Source organism: Anopheles coustani, chromosome 3 (genome assembly GCF_943734705.1).
Source record: "Anopheles coustani chromosome 3, idAnoCousDA_361_x.2, whole genome shotgun sequence".
In the NCBI taxonomy this organism is placed as follows: domain Eukaryota; kingdom Metazoa; phylum Arthropoda; class Insecta; order Diptera; family Culicidae; genus Anopheles; species Anopheles coustani.
In genome coordinates, this window is record NC_071288.1 from 39509022 (window position 1) to 39522920 (window position 13899).

General features: G+C 37.2%; 1 protein-coding gene across 1 annotated transcript; it reads right to left on the minus strand.

The window, feature by feature from the left end:
* Positions 1–9498: 9498 nt before the first annotated feature.
* On the minus strand, positions 9499–10970 carry LOC131260760 (chymotrypsin-like elastase family member 2A). Its single transcript, XM_058262579.1, has 3 exons — positions 10706–10970; positions 10172–10636; positions 9499–9551 (listed from the first exon to the last, which is right to left on the minus strand). The coding sequence occupies exons 1-3, from the start codon at positions 10968–10970 to the stop codon at positions 9499–9501; spliced, it is 783 nt and encodes a 260-aa protein (XP_058118562.1).
* Positions 10971–13899: the final 2929 nt, after the last annotated feature.

Below are 13899 nucleotides of genomic sequence, written 5' to 3' on the forward strand. Positions count from 1 at the left end.
ACAATTTACCAGATTTATTTGATCATCATCATCAGCCAGCAGTCAGTAAATCTGTTTTAATTTTTAAAGTTTAGCCAGCACATTTGGTATTGAATAATATTATCGTTCTATGAATGTACATCGGTTAATATCAATTACATATATGTAGCTGAAATAGTTTCGCAGTTACAGCTAATTGAAATTATTTTATTTATATTTTATTGAAAGTGCAAAATAAGCACTTATCGTAGTGTATCAAATCATAGTGAAGTGTACCAGTTTTTTCACGAATTTTCTTTATGATAATACAATATTTTTCAAATAGAAAATAATTGGTTGTTTGAAATAGTTAGCCCGATCGGCTATATTTGTTCGAGTTCATTTATTTGTTCAGTTCAAAAGCTTGGTTCATTTGTTTAACGATTTTGTATAACTAAATGCAATAACCAGTACAATTTAAAAAAAAATCAAACGAAGTATTATTGATATATAGTTAAACAAGGTGTCTCCTTGTTTTGAGAGCAAACCTAGTTTCCTTTTAATTGTTCGATCCTCCTATATCTTCTACTACATTTCGAGGTGATTTTATTTCCATATAATTCCGAGGATTTTGGATACTTTTCTCCAGCCTTTTGATATTTCTTCATGGAATGTGCTGCTTTGACATGTTTCGGTTGGGTTTGAATTTCAGTCCTTCGGCTTGGTAACACGCTATTGTATGATTCGCTTAATGTTATGATGCCAAATTCGGCCAAAACAGTACTCGATGATTTGGTTTTCTAATTATATGAAGAAGATATCGTTGCAAGCATTCCCTTATCTAAAGATTGTAACGGTTTTTACAAACGGATATTAAAGTATACCACACTTGCAAATTGCTTGTCAAACCATTTCTTTTTCTACCGTTTTTTTCAGCAAAAATTACGCGATCGATTGTAGCTGCTTAATTAGGCTTCCGATTCAATAGACAGTTGTCAGACTGACTCAGAACCAAAAAACAAAAATATTTATTGGTAACTTAAACAATTTGTCAAGTATAAATCGTGTAGTTCAGATCACCCTGAAGGGTCCTATGATCAAATTTGACTATGTTGTGCCATTATGCCTTTGCGTGATCGATTGTACTCCTGGAGGTTACCAGCTTTGTTGTTCCATATGGTACGGAAACGCCCTTTTTGTCACCTGTCCACCTGTCCACGGTTTTTACTTAAACCTCTTTTTTACGTGCGATAACTATCACAATGTTTTAGTCATGTCTAGGGTTCAGAGGGTCTGGTCTACGTTCAGATTCAACGATTAACCTATACTTCCGAATTGCGTTTCGAACTGTTCCGACACTTACACCTTTCTAATCTTGGCACCGGCACTTGAGGCTGACTGATTTATTTTATATTTATCATGATATTACGGACGTTGCCGTATTGTTAAACTGACTGATATCCTTAAAAGTAAACTATCATATACAATAATCATCAGCTACAAATAATGACAACCGAGTAAACACAAAGTCGTACAAAAAACGGATCTTAGGAAAATATGAATTGTATAATTTGAAGGTACTTATTGTGGATTCAAAGTAAACATATTCTTTTGCCGCCGGATTGTTTACGAGTTTCACGCAGCTGGGAATTTTTAAAACGATCAAGAGTAAAATGTGATCGAGAAAGTCTAATAACAATCTATGAATATGTCGCCTGGTATTGAACACCTCATACAATAGTTTCAACGCCAACTCGATCGAATTGTTCTTTTACATGTTCTTTTTGAATTTTTCTCCGAAAATTTTCTTACTTGCCAGATCAGTTAGTTGTCCGGATTTGACCGTACTATGCAGACTCCTACTTTAGTGGGGATGAAGAGAGTTACTGTGATCGAAAGAAGGTATATTACAGATTGCTGGTCATCCGTTCGTAATACCGGAGGGTGCCAGACTCGAGATTTGGTTAGACCTAATAAAAATTGTCGATAGCTGAGCAAACATATTTCCATACTGAGCGTTTCCAATCGCTTTTCCAACAATAAGTGAATGTATTAACGAATACGAATTGAATATTAAAAGATGTGCAGACTTGTTGTGACATTTATTCGACAAAACATCGCGTTGATGTAGTGTTTCAATTCTGATTTGATTTGGATCAATCATAAAACATTGAAGCAGACTAAATCTGCTTAGTTTAGGTTTGCTTAAAAAGTTCTTAAATGGAGTAGTTTTTAATGTTGTTAAACAGTGTGAAGATCTTTTGCAAGTAAATTTATTTGGTTTAAAAATCGAACATAAATATTATACATTTATGATTATGTATCTACATTGTCGGTATCTTAGAAGAATACGATGAAAAGCAGAATGTTTGATGGCTTCAAAATTATGATAGGCTATCCCAGTGGGGTTTCAAATGTAGGTGATCCAAACTTGAAACAACATTTATGCCATGCCATACTGTGTTTGGATGAGTACTGCGCATAGGATTCTTTTCACCCTCTTACTTGCAAGGATCATAGATTGCGGTTAAGTTTGCTTCAATCTAAATAGTAATACTGAGACAAAAAAAATGCAAAATGAACAGTTTAAACATAAAGAGTTTTGTCCAACAAATCCTGTTCCAACCCCATATTGAAGCACTTAAGATCCAGAGCACACATAAAACATGTTTTTTTATATGATCTTAATTTGTCACAATACATGAAAGCAGTGCTGAATGCAAAATTTACAATTTTCATTCATCAAGGAACGATTTCCCACAACAGTTGTTGATACAAATACCAAAGCAGCATATTTTTTACCACACGTAAATTCAGTGTATAGCGACGACATCGGATCGAGATTGATGAATCGCAACCGTACAATCTTCTATATTTCATTTCATTTTTCGGTGCAGCTTCTGGTTTTCTTTAGCAGAACATTAGAACATTTTTGCTCAGAACTCCCGATTTTTAAAAGAAAGGAGGTAACAAATGCTGACCTGCCTGTCGTACACTAAACGTTGATATATTTTAGTTACCTTTATTCGGCATAAAAACAACTAATGCGTAAATAATTAAAAAAGAAATGGAAATTGTGCATAAACATGTAGCGCATCTAGCCGCCATACAAAAGTAAACAAACATTTTTAGCCGCCAAAGCGGCGGCTATGTCAACGGAGATGCTATTCATTTCTCCCTCACACCCGTGGAAAAAGGGGCGCGTGCGTGAGCGCTTCGACACGTCAAGCGGCCAACTTATCATCTAGCCGATACACAAAAGGCTACCTATAGATGGCGCTAATACCAACCGGTTGAACTTTTAACGTTGAAAGTTTAATTTTAAAATTAAGCTTATCGCACTTCCTTTTTGTCATGTTTCTAGCGCTGTAATTGGCTTATCGCTTGGTACCACTGCCATTTTGTTCCCACGACCAATTATGATTGATTGCCAATGAAGAGAAATTTTGTTTTTTACTCCAAATAATCGGAGATAATAAAGTAGATACAAGTACAATCGACATTGAAATAAATGTTTTCATCTGCCATGTTAAGCTGATTTGAATAAGTAGGCAGTATGAGTTTCAATTCGTCAATAATTTACTTTTCATTTCACTCCACTGCCCAAGTTTGTCGCTATTCTACTGCAATATGTCTTTTAATGCATATATTGGAAAAAATGCATGCGGTAAATTTCCATGGGACCAACAGAGTTCATTCCCGCATGTCGGTGTCGGTTCGCTCGGACCGACAGAGCCGGTTTGCTAGGCCGGCGTTTCAACGAATCACGTGTTACAACTCGTTTCCATTGACGTGAGATGAATTAAAATTGATAGCTCGATTCGATCGGATTAATTCAATTGAAGTCCATGCTGAGGCTGAAAGACTTTCTCCGCGCAGAATTGAGAAAGAATTCACTTGTATCATTTTCTCTTTCTCTATATCTTAAAGTCGTAAAAAAGTCAGCATAGGTCAACCTATGCCGACCGAAAATCTACCGATCTTTCATCTCTTGGTCTCCTTACGATAGCAACGGTAGATATAAGTACCGTCATGTCTGGTGAGCGGATATGCTGCCTCGCCCGACCTTGCCCACTAACTACCGTTTACTAGGTATACATTTATGATTAACATTCTTTGATGTTGCTACATGTATCTCTATTTTAATCTCGTTTTAGAGCTAACTGTCTTTGTTCATACTTGATCTAAAACTGGTGATTAAATTATTTGATCTAACAATTGAAAAAAGGAAAAAGATATTTGATTTCTTTGCTCATATTAAAAGACCAATGAGGCGTCACCTTTTCCAATGAATGTCTAACTTCAAAACGATAATTTTCTCATTATCATTAGTATAAAAAAACTGGCACCATACGAAAAGCATGGAATAAAAGGCACTGATTGAAGTTCGAAAGGAACGGTTCAAATCCAAGAAGAAAAATCACAAACGCAATTCAAACTAAAACTGTGTTAACACTGTGTTATTCTTTTGTTTCTTCTGGTAACCCAAATTGTACATTCTTATCATGGTAAGTTTCTGCACTTCAATTCTTGGATACTTTTACACACTTTCGTGATGCGCGTACATTTTTTTTTGCGCGCAGAGTAACATGGATGTGAAATGTGGGGTGGGTCAAAAACAAGGGTGTGCTTGTTGAATCAAACACATTGCACACACTATTTAATTGAAAAGGTGTTGCTGAATAAATAAAGATGTTGTATGATACTTTACTGTGCTACCACGAATGCACAGCACAACAAACTGTGTGTGGTACCACAGTATGGCACACCAAAAAATGTTACTTGAACGAAGGGTACAAAAATATGCTAAGAAAAGTTATTATTTTTTTAAATGTGCTGGACATTTCTTTTGTTAATTCATTTCCAACATCCTCAAACTGTTTTGAGAATTTTCCTCTTGTTTAACAAACAACAAACAAACATATCTTTACAATGATCTCTTAATTTACGTTAAGGCGCCAATCATATATTTTCATCCAAAAACCACTTTTATGCATCAAAGCATAATTAAGATAATTTGAATCATTCACGCATGTTCATATTTTTCATTTTATTTTATCCAAAAGTAAATTCACAAACACGTTCGGAAACAGCTGCTTAGTTTGCGTACCCTATGATCCGCCGTTGGTTGAATCATAAAACCATGTTGGGTCAGAGAAATGTACGAGCGAATGTGCAGGAGGATGGAGGAGTGGAGAATTGATTTGGAGGTGGCACAAAGGAGGAAGCTGCCTCAATAATCAACGAATGATGAAAGGCATTCCTTCGTTTCAATTATACAACCCTGGCCGATTTCAACATATTCTTCGCGAAGACTGCGCGATAAGAGATGCGCCAGGTTAGCAACGAGAGAAGCCCCGCATCCATATATGAATAACGGAATATAAACAAATCAAGGAGAGGAAACTAATTTAATGCATGCACACTAAAAATTGAATTCTTCTTCGTTTTGATAAAAACATTGCTAAAGTAGTTTACTCGATTTTTGTGTTCGGTCGACGAATTGATCATTACCATTTCTACGACTCGTCGTACCGAGCGTGAAAAAATGTAATCAACAGAAAATAGTTAGGAACGATAGCTAGAGCGAACAAAAATTCTAGTTCTTTTATTTGTTTTTTTTCCAAACTTCACGACCATTCTCAACAATCTTTACGATCCCAGTAAGCAGCCAGGTGATCACTAAAGATCCAGTTTTTGGTGTTTGCGTTATCGGCCATGCCGATCGGTATTTTCTGAGCCAAATTGAGGAAGGAGGTGTTAGAAACGAAAAGTGTTTCTAACATGACTAAAATATTCCTGAAACAATAGCTCATATATGCAGCAATAAGAATGATGGACACATTTACGAACCTTATTTGACATAGCAGTAAGAAAGCCCTTGCTAGCAGAAAATTCGTAAAACGTCCGGCCCTTTTGCATGCCGAACTATTATTTACAAAGACTTTTACGTAATTATTTTCTTATTTAATCTATTCTTCTTTTGTTCTTTTACATTATGTTTTTCATTAGTTTCCCATTCAAAACATCATCAACGTTTTATCAACACAAAGTAGGAGGCGCATGGTTTAGTAAGACCGTTATGTTCAAACCAATTAGTTTTTTTAAACTGAACCGATCTGACCGGTTGAAGCAGTTTTCTTGCGGAAGGTGAAAACTGGCCGCCATGGTTTAACTTTCATAAAAGCTGCTTGTGTTGTACACAATTTTCTGTCCTGCTCTAGCGCACGGGCTAGTGCGGAAGGTTCGTCTGGTTGCATACTTTGCGGAGTTAACTTAGGACTGTTGCATACATCGCGGTGTTAATTTGGCCGCTTACTTTTCTCGAGCAGCGGCTGCGTTTTGCTAAGGCGGCTGCAAAATGACGTCACACATGCCATATGTTTGCGTTTTGCTACCACCGACAGGGATCATGTTTTATGATCAACGCATAAAGTAAGCATTTGAAACATTTTCTTTTGATTTTTAATTGCACTTCATCATGAGATTTCTAAATGTTATATTCAATTTGATAACGATATTATGCTGAAGATACACAAATATAATACGATCCTACTCATTTCAAAAGTTCAATCTTGCTTCTCAATGAAGCATATTTCATTCAAAAACATGTTTCTTAATTTTGTACGTATGACACGGTTTCATCAACATGCGGTAAACATATTTTCTATAATTTCATTTAGCATTCCATTTTCATATTTTAATTGGAACACAACTCAAAATTTTCTTATGACGTTTTCATTCAATTAATAACTTGTTCCGAGGAATAATGTTTGCATTAAACAAAGTAGTCAAATTTTATAGACTTTTCATGCAAAACCGAAATACACCAGCAACTTTCTGTTGAAAGCAAAATAAAGAGTAGCATTTCTTTTAAATTTTTTTGAACAGTTCCTTACGGAATTAAGCAACTTTATCAGAAACCATCGTAAAGAGTATGATACAGTGGTTTGGACATACTTGGCCACAGTAAATCATGCGCAAAGAGCATCGGAGGAATTAAACGGGTCAAAAATAATTGAAATACCCCACACTGCTAACCCTCCGCGTGCCTCTCAACAACAACCAATCGAAAAACATGTACAGCACTCAAAGGTAGGACCTATTCCAACATTCTGAAGTCCACACGGCGTAGCATTTGATCGTGAATGCCACACAACAGCTGAAAAAACTTTCAGCTTTTTTTTGAAGTTTCAGCCAAGGACCGTAAGGCTGGCTTCGTGGGCGTCGAAATATTTTTTGAAAGTAGTTAAAAGATGAAAATTTACAACAAAATTTACTTCATTCAATTAGCTTGGTTAACTTTTTTCTTATCGCCAATAAAAATTTGTCTATTTTTTTTAATGTATACGTTACATCAGTTCCGTGTTCTTCTATTCTTGCAACAGTATAATATGATCCCAACAGTAAATTGGTGGAGATAAAACATCATCAAACAAATAGTGAAATGCTATGTGAAAGTTTGTCTTAGTTTCTTGCGTGTAGGTCAAAAAGCCATGTCAAAATAGATGATGGCTTTTCACGGGTTGCAATTATTTCAAGTTTAACTGTATTTGACCTGCTGATCCGTCATGGCAAGAATTTGTGAGATCTACATATTGATAAATCTACATATTGATATTCAATGAATCTTAAGTGTAAATTAGGAGTTATGCAAACACCATGCCACACTTTTCTGATCTATGTTCATCAAAACGTTTGGAATGATCAAACTGAAAACTTTGAGATAGACGTAAATGAATTATTGATACTGATGCGATAAGATTTATCACAACACCGTCGCTGTCAGCTGCACCAGCAGTCAATGTGACAGCAGCCGCGACTCATGCAGCAGCGATTGGGCTTACACCACGAAGGGGATAAAAGGGCTGCGCAAGCTATCATAAGGCCTCTTCGCGATAAGTTGGCATGATAATAAGGTCGGAATAAAGGCACTAATTTTGTGGTTCTTTCACCAGAAAGCTCCGACAAAACATATTTCAAGTATCACAACCAACAGATACCATTGCCGAAAACATTTGACGAAAAAAAAAATTTATTTGTGTAAAATGGCTAATGCGCGAGGAAACACCACACCACAGGTGTGGGATCGAATCTCGAGTCTGGCACCCTCCGGTATTACGAACGGCTGACCACCGATCTATAATATACCGTCTTTCGGTCACACAAACTCTCTTCGGAGAGAGGCCTTGTCCCATTAGGGGATGTCGTGCCACATAAAAAAAAAAAAAAATGGCTAATGAACTTCATATCTTCAAATAGTTCATGTAGAAGAAACCTGAACAATAACTGGGATGACAATCGAAACGTTTTTGTTTTTTTTTCGATTTAATACATTGGTCCTGCACAAGTTTCACAAAGTTCACGATATGCAGATTTTGAGCCTCCAGGTGCAAACATTTTTCAGATAGTTGGCATCAGCATGATTATTCCGTCGGGAACTGTCAGTTTTCTCGACGCTGTCCCGTACAATAGGAAAACAACACTTTGAAAATAGGGAAAACATGACTAGCCTCGTCGTTTTGTTTTCGCGCAGAGTCTCGACGCGTAGGTGGTGCCGTTTTGTGCCGTTTTGTGCCGGCCAGCCATAGTACAATTTAGGCAGACATTTGAATCCTTTATAGAATGAGACTGTTCAACAAACTATTTCTTATAGTAGAATACCGATAATAAAGCCGGTTTTAACTTTACCATCAACAACGTGTTTGCTTAAAAAAATGAATATAATATTCTTTTAAATGCATATTGTATGGAAGCTTCTTGTTTACCAGTTTCTAAAAGTATTCACATCAGTCAAGACCTAAGCCATAACTAACTTATTGAAAATAATATGAACACCCGGTTGACAGAAATTGACATTGTTGCTGGTACTATGTAGTTCCAGCAAGAGTCCCAGCAATCTGCCATGGAAAAACTTGCTGGTACTACATGACAGCTGCAAAAAATTTGAATTTTTGTCAACCGGGCAGTATAATATCAACGTAAAATATTTTAAATCTTAAATGACATTTTGCGACATTTTGAAATGACATAAATGAAATTTTCCGTTCAAGTATTACCAGATGAAAGGAACCTAGGGAATGGTTCGACTTGAACGGAATATTTACTGTCAGTCCTTAACTGTTAGTCAATCCTTAACATGGCGGTTAATATATTAAAAAATGTGAAATTTTCGTAGTCAGATTCATATATGCTGACTGAAAGGAAATGCTAAGCTGGTAGCAGCTATACCAACAAATCCTTGTAAATCAGATTATAAATACTTTTGAGTTTGGGTAATGAGTTTTGTTGTATAATAAAAAGAATTTAAATATATTCATGGAATACAATCTCGTCAATAATTTAAGACGAAAATTGAAACATTCATGGATTGATCGTATTCATTTTTAATTTGCACATTAATAATATACGCATGTAACCATTCTAAGGCATTTATGGAAAGGACTGAGAGTTAAAAAAAGAACATCAAAATTTATTTTACTTAAACTTATACCACATTTACCCAACTTAAAACAAATAAAATATATTAGCCAAGCTAGGTTAGAATACGTCATAACCAACACGGTCAATTTGAAAATCCTTGTCACTGCCATCTAGTGGCGTGCGCAAGTGAATGCGCGGCTAATTTAGCAATAACCGATTCATCAAAGACACAACTTTGCATACAATGCGGCTATTTAATAATGTCGCTCGCTTCCAGCTCGAATTCTGCTCGAAGTCACTCAGCGCCGCACTCGTGAGAGGGGGGGGACATCATACTTTGTTTTTACCGGCGCAGATATATCATTGCTGATAATTTCTTGTTGATCATTCCCGTCATACTCGGCACTGTAAATGTTACCCCAACCCCAATACATGCGACCTTCAACACAATCATAATCTACCCCAGCAGGCCTGTGACCGACGGCACTGTGATAGATTTTACTTCCGTCCATCTGTACGCGCATTATACCGTCACTATGTGCAATCAGAAGAAAACTGTGATCAAACCGGCTGGGAACGTTACAAACAGTGTCTTTATCAATGCGACCATATGCACACAGGCCTAGTTTTGCAGGTGCACTAATGGCCTGCATTATCCATTCGTGGTAGTTGGCGGTATCGGTGAACACGGTATACTTAAATTGGTCGCACAAACCATCACCGACCCTCCTTGGGATAAAAGAAACTATCCCCCGTAGGTACCATGTTCCTCTCGTCTCGAAAAACATACCACCGCCACTGTCTCCGTTGCACGCACTGATCCCTAAGCCGTCCCTTCCGGCGCAATACATGGTGTGTTTTAAAACGGACCCGTACGTTGGATCACTCTCCACACACCTGTACCCATCCACTACGGTAAGGGTTGCTTCTCGCAGGAATGGGGGTTCTCCTTCGTTAGCGGTCGAACCGAAACCAACTATCGTTCCATTTTTCCCAATAATTCGTTTTTTCATCGGATCGCTTTCGCTCCAAATGCACGCAATCTGCACAAACTCTGTTAGCACAATATCAGAGGCTAGCCGCAAAATAGCAATGTCATTTGCCATACTAGATCTAGTAAACGTAGGATGGAGCACTACATTTGACACTTGCATCACTTGTATATGTTCGCCCGATTCGTCCAGATGGTTTCGGCCAACGTGCACTATCATTTGATCGGCACGCAGTAAACCAACGTAGAATAAACAATGGCCAGCTGAAAGAGACATTATATCCATTGGAAATTTTGATTGTCGCTAGGTGGAGTAGTATAAAATATACTTACCAGTAAGAATACTATTGGCACTAACTATAGTTCCTCCACAGGCGTAAACAGTTGCATTCCCCAGCAGATGATAAAGGGCCGCATGCCACGGCCAGTGTCCTGCTGTTGAATTGACACCGTTGATTATCAGCGGTTCGATTTTCTCGTCAACAAGCTTTCGTTGTCCACATATTTGTTGCACATGTTTACCACTAATACATACGGTAAGAACGGAAAGTAAAACGACAATGATCAAACTTTCACGATAGAAGTTTTGCTCGGACATTTTTTAATGCATTCGTATGTCCTCGTGCACTACTTTATTTGACGAGCGTGTGGCTCTTCCATGGTTGAATGTGAATGACTAACGAACGTTTGCCAACTTCCAATGCCGTGAATGCGATGATACTCGCGAGATCCGCGGACTATCATGTGAAGAAAAAGTGATAAGACGTACGGGCTAACTTGAATCGGAATTTTGGATTGTGCCAAAATATACAAAAAGGCTAAACTACATCCAACAGCTGCTTGTTGTTATCAGCATATGCACGAACCGGGTCAACGCATGAGAGATGAATGCTCTTTTGCGACAACAACCTAATTTGTATGGTTTTTTCATAAAGTTAGGGCACATAAAAGGTACATGAAAATGATCGAATTTCCGAAACCTAACACTCGTAAGAAAGAGGAAAAATGTAAGCAATGGGTAGCATTTTATAGCCAATCCTGCTAATCCTCTACGTACAAAGCTAGTTATTCTTGAGTTCTCACCATTTCTGACAGTTTTTCAGATTATTAACTGGAAACCTGAAGTGTAAATGTTGTCACATCACATCATATTGTTTAGAGGGAAACACGTCCAGTACAACGATCCTTGTTCTCCGGATGATGGAAACACGTTTCTTTGAAAGTTAAATAAAACCACAAAGCTGACGCCAGTGAACATTAGTTTTTCCATGTCTTCGGTTTATTACATTTTACCTCGTTATCGGAGACGGCTGTAGGTTGTTTTGTTGATAACAACCTCAACCAAGAAAGTTTGTTTTTAAGTTATACCTCTCAATGCTACCTCTCTCCCTTAAAATCTCTTTATCTCTTTGCTTGCTTAACAAAAAAAAGTATACATTAGTTAAGGATCTACAATTAAAAAATAGTAATAATATTAATAATAATAATCCTTCAATACATAATATTACTCTAGAGCACAATATTTCACAATTGGTTTCGGCGGCTGATCTACCTTTCCTCCTCCTCAGCGGTTAAGGGATAATTTTTTGGCCGCTTTTTTTCTGCCCTTACTATACCTTCTCTCCTGCCAATCCACGTAATTTTGCCCGGTGCATAAGTTAGAACAAAAAAAAACACATACCTATATTTCACTAAATACGCGCTCCGCATTTAACAGTGGTGCACAAAAATAAACCCTTCGAAACAAACCCAATCAACTAATTTGTGCGTTGAAGATAGCAGGAAAATGTGTATAAAATCAATCGCAACGAACACAACAAAAAAAATGGAACGCATAAAATTTGAATTTCCCTTTATCAAGGATAAGATGAAAGTGTGTGGGTTGAAACGGGGACAACAATCCGTTGGGTCACAAACCTAAACCAAATAAAAACCTCTGTACACTCGCGCACATAAAGAGTTATTCTACGATCTATTCTTCTCTGTTTCATTTCACCTTTCTTCTTTTTATCTGCCATTCAGTTCAAGAGCTTTTGCATATCTAACTTGGTATTTTGGTTTGGCTACGATGCCATCCTTCATTGGGCCGCACCGTGGACACTAGTTGAGATTCTTGGGCGATCGTAAGAATGCTCATAGTTTACATGTTCGTCCCTGTTTAGCTCAAGCATGTAACGCAGTCTGTTTAGTTTTTGCTTTTTTCTCTATATCTTTCATCCACGCCCAAAAAACCTGGCATCATCACATTCGCTTCCTAATTCTTAGCTAACGGATAACGGAAAACGACGACTACGGGGAGGAAAGTACAAGTACAAATGGTTAAAAAAGAGACACCGAATCCTAAACAAAATATGTCCTTTCGATATCCGTCTCGGGTTAATTACTTCCGCGATACCTTTCAAGTGCGGTCGAGGGCATGTTGGCAAAACGGTTTTTGATAATTGTTTTTTTTCTTGTATTTTAACGAGTACAACGTTACGTTTGCTCAGTGGTGTCCGTGTAGAAGGCTGCGTTACTCTCTGCGACAAAGAATTTTACATCAAGTTTTTCATTCTATTATTTTTTTACAAATATTGTACCATTGAGAAAAATAGAGAAATAGATGGCTTCAGAGAAACGACAATGAACAATGTGCACCCATTTTATGTACTTAAAAGTAGGGTAAGTGTACCGTCTGAATATTTACTTAAAACGTGCGCTGTACAAAACCCTTAATATTGATCCGTGATCCGTTGAAGTGTTTGTCCGAATTGAAACAAGATAAAGCTTGTCTTGCTGATGTGATTTTTTGGGCATAAACATTATTGTATTTTCATTATTTATTATTAAATGTTTTAAATCTGATGCAAGTTACTGTTTCATTAGTGAGTATCGGAGACACAGTCCGCTGTCTTGAAAAACAAGTAAGGTTTAATGTTCGAAATAAAAATATCGATTTTCATGTGCAAAGTGAAGAAAAATGGTACCGATCGCTATTAAAGTAAATTTTTGTTGGCAATTATCTTATAAAGTAAATTTAAAATGAACCAAACGACCAAGTACTGTGCAACTGATGGGTACACTTACCCTAAACGCTCTGCTTCAGAATCGATTTTTCGTCAAAAGACATCACCATGGAAACATAGAAATCAGCTCCTTTCGCTCTCATTTCTCTTTCCATCAGTCCGCGGATATTTTCTTCAGCATTCATTCAACGGCTGCTTGCGTTTGTTTTCCCTTCTCTTTGTTTATGTTTTGTTAGTAATATTTTATCTCCCATTCCATTTTGTCCTTAAAAATACTCGCCTTTCGACACAAATATTGCATCTAAAGTACGAATTTTCGCTAACGGTACATTAATGTGTGTGTGTGTGTGTGTGTGTGTCTGCGTTTGTGCATTTAGGATATATTTTAGTGCGCTGTATTTACCGTTCCGGTAACCACACACGGTCTGCTTCAACTGTCGTGTGCCCATCCTGCGTCTATGTTGTTTTTCTTTATCTGATGCCGGTAAGTGCCTAACGTGTGACTGTAGAATCGTCTCTAAT